The 13,730-nt window shown below is 58.5% G+C and overlaps 1 protein-coding gene across 1 annotated transcript in view; it reads right to left on the bottom strand.

Moving 5' to 3' along the window:
- Window positions 1-3,975: 3,975 nt before the first annotated feature.
- RIMBP2 (RIMS binding protein 2) overlaps window positions 3,976-13,730 on the bottom strand; it is a 99,380-nt gene continuing 89,625 nt past the window's right edge. The window contains exons 17-22 of the mRNA XM_037051866.1: window positions 12,276-12,460; window positions 11,921-12,089; window positions 8,346-8,449; window positions 7,306-7,377; window positions 6,074-6,208; window positions 3,976-5,594 (exon numbers count right to left, since the gene is read on the bottom strand). Of these exons, the coding sequence (XP_036907761.1) occupies window positions 5,568-5,594; window positions 6,074-6,208; window positions 7,306-7,377; window positions 8,346-8,449; window positions 11,921-12,089; window positions 12,276-12,460 (692 nt within the window). The 3' untranslated portion in view covers window positions 3,976-5,567. The remainder of the gene's footprint in view (window positions 5,595-6,073; window positions 6,209-7,305; window positions 7,378-8,345; window positions 8,450-11,920; window positions 12,090-12,275; window positions 12,461-13,730) is intronic.

The following is a 13,730-nucleotide window of genomic DNA, read 5'->3' as shown; positions in this document are numbered from 1 at the left end:
GTTAGTCCAGGTGTTGTGACCTGTGTGATTTCTAAACCTCAGAAGAGAGGATTGTGAAGTTCCAGAACAAACGGGGCAGGGAAACCAGTTGGCACCGTTGTCGCCGTGTTAAGGAAAATAAGCAGGTCCGATCGTACAGCTGTGCAGGGTCGACGTGGGCACTGGTTTTACGTATGGGTCTTTATGGATGATCAAGAACCTCAGTCCTTAGTCTTATTCTTAGCGGTTTTTAAACTTCCCCCTAAAGTTGAAAGGCTGTCCTGTCTCCCAAACTGTGAAAAATGTGGGGGAATGTGGCAATTCTGGAAATGTGACAGAATGGAGCACCCCCCGCCCCCCCCCCGGCTGAAGGCCTCACTCGAGGAACACGGAGCTGCCAGAGCGGAGCCAGGAGGGGCCAGCCCGAATCCCTGCTTGTCCTGTGTTTGCCCCAAACGGACCAGGAAGCTGGCTGTGCAGGGAGACAGGAGGACCGGGTCCTGGCAGCCAGGGCCGCGAGGTCCGGCCTTGGGTGGGCGTGGCTCAGCGGCCAGAGTCAGGCTGGTGAGATGACGCGAAGGCCCTGCCTCCCCCGGCCGCACGCATTGAAGGACGCCTGGGGAGGGGCAGCCAGGCTTCAGCCCTGGCTCTGTGCAGGAAGGGCCAGGTCCCCGGGGGCTGCTCCTGGGCCACCCGGCGCCTTCCCTCGGGACCCGGGGGCCTGTGGGTGCAGAGAAGTGTTCTGACACCCCCTTCCCGGGCGGTTCTGAACCCCTGGACACCACCTCCTCCCCCTCTTCCCCACTCCAACTCAGGGGCCACAGCTTTTTAAGTCAACTTCATTGAGGTTCAATTTCCGTGTAAGTGAACACAATTTGGTGTGTTCTGACATATTACACAGTCCTGTACCTGCCACCATGGAGGTTTAGGGGCTGTTACAGCCTTGAAGCAAGTCACACTGTCCAGTACACCGGCCTCACACACATTTCATTAAACTTGTCCCTGAATCTTCATGGTTTTGATGCTAATACAACCACACATGTCTTTCTGTCACATCGGAGTGTTTCGTTCTGTTTCTGATTCTTGCTGGTTTGTAGTGATAGTTGGCTTCTGCGTGCTGACACTGCCCTCTGCCACCTCACCAAGAACGTCATCTGCAGAGTCACGTCACCTGCAGACAGGGACTGCTCCTCCTCCCCGTTCCCGAGCGGGTGGCCCTCGTCTCCTCCTCTCCCCTGCCGTCCTGGAGAAGCTCCACGGGGGGCCAGTCCGCAGGTGGACAGAGGGGGCGCGGTCAGTCCTCGCTCACCCCAGAGGGCGGTGGGGGCTGCGGCCTTCGCTGGGGGAGACCAATCTCTCTCTTTTCCTGCTTCCTGGACAGGCGTGGGCCTTGCCCAGGGCTGCCCTGCTGCCGTGGAGACGACTAGATAGCGCACGCCCCTTCTGTTCTGCTGGTGCCACAAACCACGCTGACTCCCTTCAGCAGGACAAGCCAGCCTTGGCGTGTGTTGCTGGACTCGATCCGCTCATCCTTTGGGAGGGATTTTTCTCTAATTTCCCCTCATGGCGCTGTTGGCCTGCAGCCCTCCTGCAGCGCATCGGTCTGGTTGGGGTGTCAGGATGATGCTGGCCTCCTAAGTTTGGGCCTTTTTCCCCTCTGGTCTCTGGAAGAACCCGCACACGGCGGGGCTTGCTGCTCCTTAAACGCCCAGCGACTTTCGCCACAGCCGAGTCCCGCCTGCCGTCGCTTTGGGTTCTGTTGGGAGACTCACGTTTCAGACTTCGAGACACTCAGTCTGGGCTGCCCTTGCTGCTGGTTTTCTTTTGGCGAAATCGTCATTGGTTTGCTTTTTATTGTGGTCAACTATCGCATAGATTTTGCCGTCTCCACCATTTTTAAGTGTGCCGTAGCATGAAGTACATCACGCACACTTATACTAGTATTTCTTCAACTGGAGTTCTAGAGCAAATTTGAACGTTGCATTTAACGTTGTGTTTCAGCTTTTCCTTTACATTAGAGTGCCAGACTGTGTTCGTACGTAACTCAGTTCGTTGGCGTGTGAAGAAAACCATGGACCCTTTGACCAGCACCCCCTCACCCCCACCCCTGGGAAACAGCACCCTCCTCTGCCCGTGCGGGTCGGACTCTAGGGCCTGCAGGGAGGGGCACGGAGCAGCGCATTTCTGGGCCATCAGCCCTGCAGGCAGCAGCAGCAGGAGGAAACATTGTTACACCCAAATGACCTCAGGTGGCGGCTTAGTGACAGACTCAGACGTCATTTCACAAAGTGACAGCACTTGAATTCCATCTCATCTCACTGTGTGTTGCTTGTGCCCCTCATCAGGATAAACCCCATTATCAGGAGAATGCTAAAATCAAGAGGGCTTTTTGGGAAAGTGTCTGCCTTTGAGAAGTGGTGTTGTGTTATGTTCAGCAGGTGCTCGCTGTCCCCATCCCTGGGCTGTCCCCATCGTGATGACGCCGGCCGAGCCGAGGGCCCGAGGGCCGAGTGCGGGCACAGATCGGGGGCGCTCCCTTCCCACCTCCTGGCTGCGCAGGAGAGTTTCCTGTGCACAGGAACCGCGGGCTCGATGCCGATGGCCTGGCTGTGCCACTGACTGGGTTGTCACCAAGGCGGGTGACAGCATTTTGCAAATGAGGCCCAAACCACAGGTCAGAACTACTTCTGGAAGGAAAGGAGCTCCAGGCAAGGCTGCAGGCGTGCTCTCGTCCATGTTGGACAGTGCGGCTGTGCCGCTGTGACCCAGCACCTCACACAACACAGAATACACGGTGTCGTACAAAACTCACCAGTTTTATTTCTGGAAAACGTTTGACACTAGCCGTGCCCATGCACACAGCCACACCGCACTTAACCACGCAGGGTCATTTCCTCTTACTCTGCCACACAGACCCCATTACAGTCGACAACAGTTCGGAAGACACACGGGGAAAGCTGTCATTCATTTACAAACCTTCCGTCAATTACAAAAGAAAGGCAGTCTGAAAAGTCTGTATAAAGAGTAAAAACAGTTTACAAGTGGACACGAATTACAAAACAGTCAAGTGCACCTGCCAGCAACTCTGTAAATCTTTGTTCACGGGCCGGGGGGGTGGGGGGACCCTGGGGGCAGACTCCAGGCGGGCGCTCTGCTGTGCTCACGCGTGAGGGGATGGCTTTCCGTGTGTGCTGCTGCTGGTTGTGTCTGTGTCTGTCTGGCATGTTAAAGAATAATGAGAGTGGCAGAAATCCACGGCCACAAAATGTAACACCAGGTGGTGGGCGGAGTCAGCTCTGGCAGGTTGGGAAGCGGCTGGGCTCTGCGTGAGTCAGCTGAGCGAACATCGCCCGGGGTGCCCAGCTCGCTCTGAGAGAGCAAGCCCAGGGCCTCGCCGCTCCCCGCCTGGACAGGCGGGTCTGAGACCCTGCGTGTTGGGGGGTGGAGAGCACTGGACGCACCACACAGACAGTGGACAGCGAAGTTTTATTAGACATACAAACCGTTGTGCAGGAGTAAGGCAGAACTCCACGGCGGCTCGACTGGGGCCTCCGGACCAGAGTTCAAGTGACAAGTGACAGTCACGAGCGTGGGGCAAGCACTGGGAAGAGGGGGGCGGGTGGGAGCCACTCCCTTGGGGCAGATGACAAGTGCACAAAGACTAGGGGCCCAGTGTGGGGGGGCCCTCCCGCAAGACCTGGGGCGGTGACTGCCAGGGGGCCACAGCCTGAGGCCCAGGGAGGCCCGGCTGGGCCGGCAGCCCCTGAGGCGGGTGGGGGGAGGGGCAGAGCGCACCCCGCTGGGTCGGGAGAGGGGTCCTGGGAAGTGCAGCGTGGTGAGAGCCCTCGTTTGGAACTAAAGGAACCGCGCGGAGTCAGAAGCCGTCCGCAGCCGTGGCTCACTTCACCGCGCCCAGCTTTTTCAGCAGCCTCTTGCCTTTGAAAAGCAGCCCCTTTTTCTTTCTCGAGGACACTGCCCTGCCTCTCCCGGGACCACCAGTACCCACAGATGACGCAGGTGACCCCGAATGGAGGTGGGCTGTGGGGGATGGCGCTCTCCTTGCTGTACCTGACCCCTCAGGAGGAACCTAGTAGGTACAGTGTGACAGTTGGAGCGTGTCAGCGCCAGCACCACCAAGTCCCTCGGCCGCATCCACGCCCGGCCCGCGCACAGTGGGGAAGGGTGCTCTCTCCTCTTTCCAGTGGTACCTCGAAGGGGCGGGGTGGGGGGGCAGCATCGCTGGCCCAAGGCCTGGCTGGCTCAGTCTGTGTCATCAGGGCCGAGTGGCCAGCGATTTGGCAAGACAGAGCTAGGGAACTGCTTCCCTTGTAAATTAGGATCGAGGGGTAGGGGCTACTTTAAATTAAGTCAGTAGTCAAGTTGGCCGAGTACCACTGGTAATCTCAAAAGTGAACGTTCTTACGGGGAATTTTGTTGCCTTGGAAAGCTACTTGGGTCTATAAATCCTGGGCGGGGGAGGGGGATGCGTGGGTTCCTGGGTTAGAAATATTGGAGATGGCACACCGGTTGAAAGAAAAAAAAACTAAAATGAACCTTAATTACAATCAAAGAAAGCTTCAAGGCCCTCACTGTATGCAGTCGTTATTCACATGTAACCAGAGATGGAATTTGTCAGTTGTGAGCACATGGTGAGTTTCAGTGTCTCCACAACCTTGACCTTAAACTGGGAGCAACTGAGCTCACCACATGGCACTTGGTGGCCTCGCCAGGTCCCCACTGGCCTCACACCTGACATGTGGGACCACCGCCCCTCGCTGCCTGACCTTGCCAGGGCAAGCCTCCCCACCCCTGCCCGGGGTTCAGTATTCAGCAGGCAAAGGGCACCAGCCAAGGGGCTTCAAGCTTGCTTGGATTTAAAATCAAGGTCTAACTCTAATGGAAAACACCTTGTCAAGCATCCCAAAGTCACCTGAAGATACCGTGTCCTCCGTCTGAGGCAATCATTGGAGCTGCGTGTCCCCTAGACCGGACTTGGTATTGCATTGGTGGCCACCAGACCAGCCTCTCCCCACCGTCTCTGTGCTTTGGGGAGAAGCGTGGCCCTCACTGCACAGAGGCCTGGGGACCCCAGAGACAGGCGCAGCCCCCAGGCCAGCGCGGCGGGCGGCTGCCCTGCTCATGGCCCCTCGGGGAGCCTGATCTCGCTGGGTTTTTTACGAAAGCCGCGGTCCCGTGGCAAACATTCGTGCGAGGCTGTGCTTTATGCAAGACTGGCTCCCAATGCAATACGCAGCCTCAGTTATGAGTAGACATTGGAACTCTACGTAAACACACAATTGGCCTCGTAAGCAATATGCTCCCAATGTGGGCCTTTCAAATGCTCTCCGTGTGGACGGAAGGAAGTGACCGTGAGGGACGGTTCATCTCACCACACACCCAGTTGCCGTGCAACTGACGCCCAGCGACAGACACCTGACACTGTAGGTCCAATGATTTTCTGAGACATGTTTCTCTGTTCAACCCCACAGCGAACCTTAAGTCTACCGCGCTAGTCCGTTAAGGTAGCTTAGGTCGGTGTTTTAGAGGTATCTTCAGTTGCTCACTTACGTGAAGGCTACATTGCCTGATTAAGGTGTGAAATGAACACTCTTCTTCTGTTTCCAAGCAGATGAGCAAAGAAATAAAAATATATATATATAAAAATATAATATATAAAAACTCGCAGTGATGAAATAAAACAAAAATGAGGCACCACACGTGCATGTCCTCCGGCCGTCAGCCGTGCCCGCAGAGCGCTCTGACCTTGGCCGGGCGGACGGGGACCCCGCTGGGGCTGCCTCCCTGCTGCCTGGTGCCTACGGACGGGCAGCCCACGCCCCCTCAGACCGAGCGTGGGCCTGTCACAGGGGCGGGGTCCCCCTGTGAGTGGAGGCAGGTCAGCTAGAACTGAAAGGGTCACTGTTCGTGAGATGGGAGCTCTAGAAGTGAGTGCTTTCAGGCTCGCCCCCGGGAAGGGCGGCGGGAACGCTCGGGGCGTGTGCTTTCAGCTCGGGATGCGGAACGGACAACGGACTGCCTGAGAAAGCAGGTGGCGGTGGCAGGGACGCGACACCCACTGGGGATGGCTGCTTACCCGCTTCGCCTTGGAGCGCGCCGGCGTGTCCTGTGCGTGGGGGGACGGGGCGTCCGAGAGATAGACTTCCACGTCGTCAGGCACTTCTTCCAGGAAGTTCGAGGGCACCAGGCCCTTCTGCCCATTGAGCTCCCCCTGCAAACACAGGGAGGCTGGAGCCCCTCGCCCCACTGCCCTCCGCCCCGTGTGCCCCACCCCCACCACTGCCACGGGAACGCTCCGAGGACAGCGGTGTGGGGGCTCCTTCCACTTCGAAAGGGGTGCAACACAAAACTGCTCTGATTGTGGCCATGACCTCTGTGACCTCCCTGGCCTGTGGGGCGGAGCCGAGCATGAGCTGGCATGAGGCCTGGGCAACCCTGGCACCAGGCCTGTCTGGAGCTTTAGGTGGTCTCAGCCCACGGTTCTCAGTGCTGAGACCTCGGGGTCCCAGGAACACTGGCCAGACAGATCCCCTCCAGCTCAGGGTCGGGAGGCGGAGAACATATCGGGGAGCTGCCTGCAGGGGAGAGACCCCGTGGCAGGTCCGTCCCACCATGAATAGTCTCTGCCCCCGGACCCAGCTTCATTCTCACTGGAAATCCAGACCCTGCAGACGGGAACGGGCCACAGCTCCCCAGGACCATGGCTTGGAGCTGCTGTGCGTCCTCCCAGACCCTCCCACCCGTGCACCCATCTCTGCACACAGAGCTCAGGCCGCAACCCGCAGGCCCGCTGCTGCTGCTTCGAGGGGTCGCAGTCCTCCAACTGCATCCTCCCCACGCCTGACACTCCCTCGCCTGCCCCACAGGCGCCCAGGACCAAGTCCTAGGATGGCCCGTGGAAGCCTGTCCTCTGCTCACGAGGTCTGGGAGCTAAAGCGTGACAGGCCTCCCGTGTCGCCAGCAGGGAAGGGAACCCACAGAACGGCCCCAGCCAGGGCTCGCCCCCACAACAGGTAAAGGACGCCCTCAGTTCACCCAAAACACAACTCGATTAGAAAGGGGCCAAGGGCCTGAATAGCTGTTCCTCCCAAAGGCCTGCAATGGCCACCAAGCACCAGTAACCGCCCGGGAAACGCAGAGCAAGACCACAAGGGGCCACCGCCCTCTCTGGAACAGCCGCCGGCGAAGATGGGGAGGCGCCGGGGCCTGGCACGTCCACGCCCGGCCTCCACCCCAAGACAGCACGGACACGGCAGACCAGACACACCAGTGGACGGCGAGGCGTGTCCCAATGCTTCAGAAACTCACGTAGTAAAACCCGTCTTCATCGATTTCACCGAACACAGATATGATGTCGCCTGTGCAGAAGGTGAGCTCGGCCTGGGGAGAGAGCACGCAGTCAACGGCCTCAGCCTCCGCAGGGGGTTAACAGAGGTTTGCGATTCTTCGATCTCCCCCGCAACGATTTGGTGTTAACCTAGAAGGCTGACCAGTGCGTCTGCATGTGTGGCCTGTTAGAGCGGCCCCTCGACACCGGACACCCACAGGAAAGCGCGGTGGCCTCCCGGTACCGCCAGAACTCAGGTCACAGCCGCGCCCCTCTGCCGTCCTAACACCCGTCATGCCGACGTTAACTTAGGCACCTGGGCATCAGGGACCTTCATGTAAACCTCCTCCCCACCCAAGGCAAGAGAATCTGTGCTCCGTTATCAAATACCCATTTCAGGGACCACAAGGGGCCAGCTCTGGGCTGGGGACAGGAAAGTCCATCTGCTGGAGATGCCAAACGATGCACTTCAGTCTCTAAACCCGAGGCTGGGGGAGAGGTCCCACCGAAGGGCCACAGGCGACTGCGTGGAGCCTGGCAGAACTTTGAACCGGCCCCTGGGGCCGGGCTCTCCGGGTCCCAGAAGCCCAGGGTGACGGGGCCCGGACACACCCTGTCCTCTGAGAAAGCAGCCCCGGGGGCGGGGGGAATGGGGGTCCTAATCTCTCCAAAGGCCAGTCCTTTCCGCTTCGCAGGTGTGCCGAGGTCACCCAGCCATGTGGGTCCTGCGCGCAGCACGTGCCCGCCTGCAGGAAGACACTGTTGGGCCTCTGGCTGTGGACCACACACTGCCCTGCCCGGGAAGGCTTCTGTGCCCCGAGCCTGTCTGCGGCTGCCCCGCCGCCCCGCCCCGCAGCAGCCATTTGCTGCTCTGGGGGCTGCAGAGGGCTCCAGAGCAGGCTGGAGCCCTGAAAGGGTCACCGTTCGTGAGATGGGAGCTCTAGAAGTGAGTGCTTACGACCCTAGCATCGCGCCAGAGGGCGCGCTGGGGAGAAGCTGGGGGCGGGGGAAAGGCTGGCACCTCCACGTCGATGTTGGGCGAGCTCTCCCTCGGGTCGTAGTCATACAGGGCCACCATCCTGCGCGTGGACACGGAGTGCCGCCTGCCGCTCCTTCTGGTCCTCTCTGCCGACACACAGGGGAAGGGGAGAGCCATCGTGACGCCACTGCACAGGCACGGGCCCCTCGTCCTTGTCGGTGTGGCATGGACCCGAGACGACCACCCTGTACCAGGTCTCAGGCTCACGGCCCTGGCAACAGCTTCTGCTGTAGGGCCAGTCTCCTGGGCTTCCCAGTCCTACGTCTCATTCTAACCTAGAATAAGCAATCCCACCTTTGTGGGACTCGGGGATTTCGTCCCTTAACACAAAATACGTGTGTCCCAGAAGTGATGACAGTGCTCTGACTACTCAGCTCCGAAGGGGGCGTCACGACCGAGAACCTCCGCAGGTGATGAGGACAGCCCACGTGACTCACACCTCACCGTCCACGCTTTCCAGCTGCAGTGCATCGGGTCACACTGCCACCCAGACCCTCAGTACGCACTGTCCCCCCCAATTCCTGTGTGCCCCTTTATCGTCCCCTCCTGTCCCAGGGAACCAAAAGCGGGTCTTCTGCCCCTGACGCCAGCCTCTTCCAGAAGGTTGTCTGAGTGGAACCTTGCAGCTTTAGGGACGGTCTTGGACTCCTGGATGACGCAGCTGGGACCGGACCACCATGTGCTCTGTCGGCCCTTTGTCCTCTTCTCACTGGAGAGCAGGCTGCACCGGGTGGACGACGGGGGGCGTGACGCCCATGTGCCAGCAGAGCCACCGTTAGCCCTGTGCTTGTCTCGTGAACAGTCTCCGCCACTCTGAGCTGTGGGACGACGCTGCATGTGGCGGTGGCGGCGGCAGGAGCCAGCTCAGTGCCCACTGCTGCCCACGGCGTGGCTGGCCTGTTCCATGGCAGCTGAGCTACCGCGTGGGCCTCACCTCCCGTCTTCAGCTCACCAGGTGCTGGCCCCCGAGGTTGCGCCTCTGCCCATGTGCTGAGTCACCCGCATGCATCTCTGGTGCAGAATCTCTCCAAGTCCGTCCGCGCTGCTCCTGGGTTACTGGTTTCCTTGGTGCTGAGTTTCGACAGGCATTCGTGTACCCAAAGTACAGACCCCTTTCCAGCTGAGTTACCTGCAGGTACTTCCTGCCAGTCCGCGCTTCCCTTCATTCCTCTAAGGGTGTCTCTCCAGGCTCCGAAGCACTTCACTTTGATAATATCTAACATTATTGTTCTTTTATGCATCATGATTTTAGTCTCCTACTAAAGAAATTATTGCCTGATCCTCACAAAGTTCTCCCCCATGTTTATTTCTAGAAGTTTTACAGTCTTAGTTTCCAGAAGGTCTGTCCAGAAGAGGCCCAGTCACTGTTAATACTGTGAGTTTTAATAATAACGGTTTACACAGCATCCGCATAACCTGGCGGCCAAGGAGAGTGGGCTGGACTTCATTCTCTCCCGCTGATCAAGTGCCTGCCTTTTTCCAACACCGCCTTGTCCTGATTAGTCTGACTTTACAGTGGGTCTTAAAATCAGATCAGCCCCGACCAGTGTGGCCCAGTGGGCTGGGCATCATCCCACAGACTGAATTCACAGGTTCGATTCCCAGTCAGGGCACATGTCTGGGTTGTGTGTTCAGTCCCGGGTTCAGGTATATACAAGAGGCAACCAATCAATGTTTCTCTCTCACATGGATGTTTCTCTCCCTCTCTTCCTCCCTCCCTTCCCCTCTCTCTAAAAATAAGTAAATAAGTCAATACCTTTTCAAAGATTTTATTTATTTATGTTAGAGAGGGGAGGGGAGGGAGAAAGAGAGAGAGAAAAATACCCATGTGTGGTTGCCTCTCACGCACCCCCTCCCAGGGACCTGGCCTGCAACCCAAGCATGTGCCCCAACTGGGAGCTGAACCAGTGACCCTTTGGTTCTCCGGCTGGCACTCAATCCACTGAGCCACACCAGCCAGGGAAGTAAGTAAATAATTTTTAAAAACATATTAGTTTCTAAAAAGTCAGGTTATGTGAGTCTACCAATTTTGTTCTTTTAAAAAATTGCTTCAGTGATTCTAGTTCCTTTGCTTTTCCAGATGGATTCTGCACTGAGCTGGCTGACCCTGCGCACACCCCCGCACGGACTCTGAGCAGGGCTGCGTCCGCCTCCAGGTTGCTCTGGGGACGTCGACAGCTCGGCGATGTCGAGAACACGGTCCCTCTCTATTCAGCACCTCCGTGACCCCCTTCTCAGTGTGTCGGAGTTTCCAGCGCGCTGACCCTGCCGTGTTTCGTCGGGCGCGGCCCAAAGCGCTGCACGCCTGCTGTCACAGTGAGGGTCCAGCTTTCTACACGTAAACCTCAGATGTTCGCTGGGAACAGGGAAATGCCATTGCCAGTGCGGCCGCTGACCTTGGTTAACTCACGTGTTAGGGACTTCTGGGAACTGATTTCTTACAGACCCTTTGAGAAATCCATAGACTTCTGTGTCATCTCCAGCCCACACACTGTTGACTCCCGTCTCTCCGCGACCTTGCAAGCTGGGAGCTGGACGGAGACGCGCAGGCAGAGCCAGCTCCCGGTCTCTCCCCCGGAAGCATGAGGACTCCCAGGACCCTCGGGGCAGATGTCCAGCCGCAGTTAGAAAAATAGAAAAGGATAGAGAGGCATTCGATCTAATGGACGATGGTATTCTAGTTGCTGGTTTTTAGCAGACTGCTGCCAGGTGTTCTCGGTCTGTGGGAACAGCCTGTCCCCTCGTGGCTCCGTCACCACTGACGTCTTGGGAAGGAGGTTGGCCGCGAAAGGGAGGACTCGGTGTGCAGGGCATAGAGAGCTTTGGGTCAGGGCTTCGTGGGGCAGCAGGTCGGCACGAAACCTCAGCCATTACACAGTGCGTCCACTGATACCAACCAGGGTGGCACATTTTGTTTCATCTGTGGTCATCCTCAAAATTATGCACGTTCTTTGAACCTCTGAATTTTGTCTTTGAAGTCTGGTTTCAAAGTTAACCTAATGTTTTCACGTATTGAAATCTTAACTATGAATGACATAGAAGTGATCTTTGGGTCTCCAGGTATTTAGAAAAAGGAAACACCTTTGTAAAGAGAGGCTGCTCCTTGCACGTGGGAAAATGGAGATCATAAATGTGACGTTGCTTAAAAACTGGGTGTCTGGTGCAGGTCCACTTCCTGGCTCACGGAGGAGCCCCCGCCAGAGGAGAGGGCAGCAGCTCTCTGCGGACCCTTTTGTGAGGGCGCTCACCCCACCCTGGGGGCCCCACTCGTGACCACATCACCTCCCGAACTTCTCACCCGCTCAGAACTCTCCCTGGGAGTTAGGGTCTCAAAATACTGGGGTGGGAGGGGGGAAAACAGATATTGAGACTGAAATGACCAAGAAGCAGGTGCGTTATTTCTCAGCCTTTGGTGAGAAAGCCGCCCTCCCCGCACCCCCATCAGAAGGTCACCTGCGTCGCCACTTAGGGTCGCGCAGGACTCCGACCGGCTCTGGGGGGCGCACTTTGCCCCGCTGGGCCGGTCCAGCAGGCTGGGCGGGCGGGGCCGCTCTTACCCATCTTCTCCACGGGCGTGTTGAGGGGGAGGAAGCCTTGTCTGAAGAGCTGCTCCATCATCTCCTCGTCGTCCGCGTGAATCTCGGAGACCATGTTGCAGGGGATGAGGCCCACGCGTGCGCAGGTCTCACCGCGGTAGAAGCCATCTGCGTCCTTGTCGCCATAGACCTGCGGTCACGGGAAGCCGAGACCTTGTGATTGGCAGACTCCGAGTGACGTCACCTCGCTCGCCGGGCAGTGATTGGTGGGCTCAGGAACAGGCCCCCCCCCCCCCCCCCCCCCCCCGGGCCCGCCCCCCCCCCCGGCCGGCCCCCCCCCCCCCCCCCCNGCCCCGAAGCCCTGCAGGCGCCCCACCTTGATGATCTGCCCCTCCTTGAAGGGCAGCTCCTCCTCCGCAGCATCGGGGTTCGGGGACATGCTCAGGGGGTCGTAGTCAAACAGGGCCACAAAGATGCGGGCCGCGGGCTCCTCGGCGCCAGGGTCGGTCTCAGACTCCTCGTAGAAGTCAGGGGAGAGCCGGTCTCGGTCGCTGTATTCGTCTGGGGGCGTGAGGCACACAGGGCCGAACTGGGTCACCCTCTGGAGCCCCGCTCACCCCGACGCAATAGTTCTGTCGTCTTTGAAAGCCTGCGGCAGGGCTTCTGGGCAGAGACTGGTCCGCTGGGCCAGGCACGTGTGCGAGGTGCACGCCCACCTTGTGGCCTTGCACGGACCAGAGGACTGAGCACCCCCGCCGCAGCACCGGTCACGGCCACAGGCACCCAAAGCCCGAGGCTTCCCACGCAGGGTGTGACAGAGCCGCCACGCCCTTCCCTCAGCTCCAAACAATGGGCGTGGTGACTGCTGCCACCTCCCGGCCAGCTGTGAACAAGGGTTCTTTCTGAAACCCTCGCGTGAGCGCAGGGATGGCATTAGGCTCCGTGGTGGACACGCATCTAGACCACTCCAGCCCACTATCTAGACGAACCTGCGAATCAGTCGTCCCATAAAGGCCACGGACGGAGAGAGAAAGTGGGCGGCCTGCTGATCAGGGAGGAGGCAATGAGAGAAGCCCAGCCACCAGAAGGGGGCAGACAGGGCCAGCAGCCAGCCAGAGCTCTGTCACCTGCTCTCGAGCACACGGGTGGGCCTGTGTCATTGGTGCATGGGAAGGCAGGCGATGCAGGCACAGCCAAGCCACTGGCTCTGTCACCAGCAGAAACATTTAGTGAAAAAATGAAGGACATCTCGGTTGTGGGAAAGCAGGGGGGTTCAAGTGCTCAAATGTGAGCACTTCACATTATTTACACCGGGGGTCTTTCCAGGATGCTCAGATCTGCTAAAGCTCCGTGATCTACCTCCTGGGAGGAAAGAACTTAAACAGCGGGCCTCTCCCATCGCCCCCCATGCACGTCGCCTGTTTACAGGCAACGGCAAGATCTCCTGCTTCCTGGAGCTTACAACAGAGTCATGTGCACAGTGCGACTTCCTGGCCCACAGAGCAGGTAAGGGTGGGTGTGGCGGCTCGTCCCCCTCAGGGGGCTCCACTGGAGCTTTGTGGGAGGGGTGACGCCACTGCCAGGAAGACGAGGGCAGTTAGACATGACCACGTCTCCTCTCGGGGCAGGGACGCCTGTGGGAAAGAGGGCACCTTTCTAACTGGTGGCCTCAAGCTTTCAGCAATTCGTTTCCAACTTTTGTCTCTGCAGGTGCAGACATCGGCTGTGTCCCCTCATTTCTGACGGCTGCCGAGCACGGTTCCCTTTTGTCTTCTGAGAACACGACAGGACCTTCTGAGCAAGAGCCCTTACAGACCGGCTTCATTTCCCT

The sequence above is a fragment of the Sturnira hondurensis genome, unplaced genomic scaffold, assembly GCF_014824575.4.
Source record: "Sturnira hondurensis isolate 20B ecotype Veracruz unplaced genomic scaffold, ASM1482457v3 Scaffold0007406, whole genome shotgun sequence".
NCBI lineage: Eukaryota > Metazoa > Chordata > Mammalia > Chiroptera > Phyllostomidae > Sturnira > Sturnira hondurensis.
The sequence above is the reverse complement of the archived record's forward strand: the minus strand, read 5'-3'. Positions and strand labels throughout refer to the sequence as shown.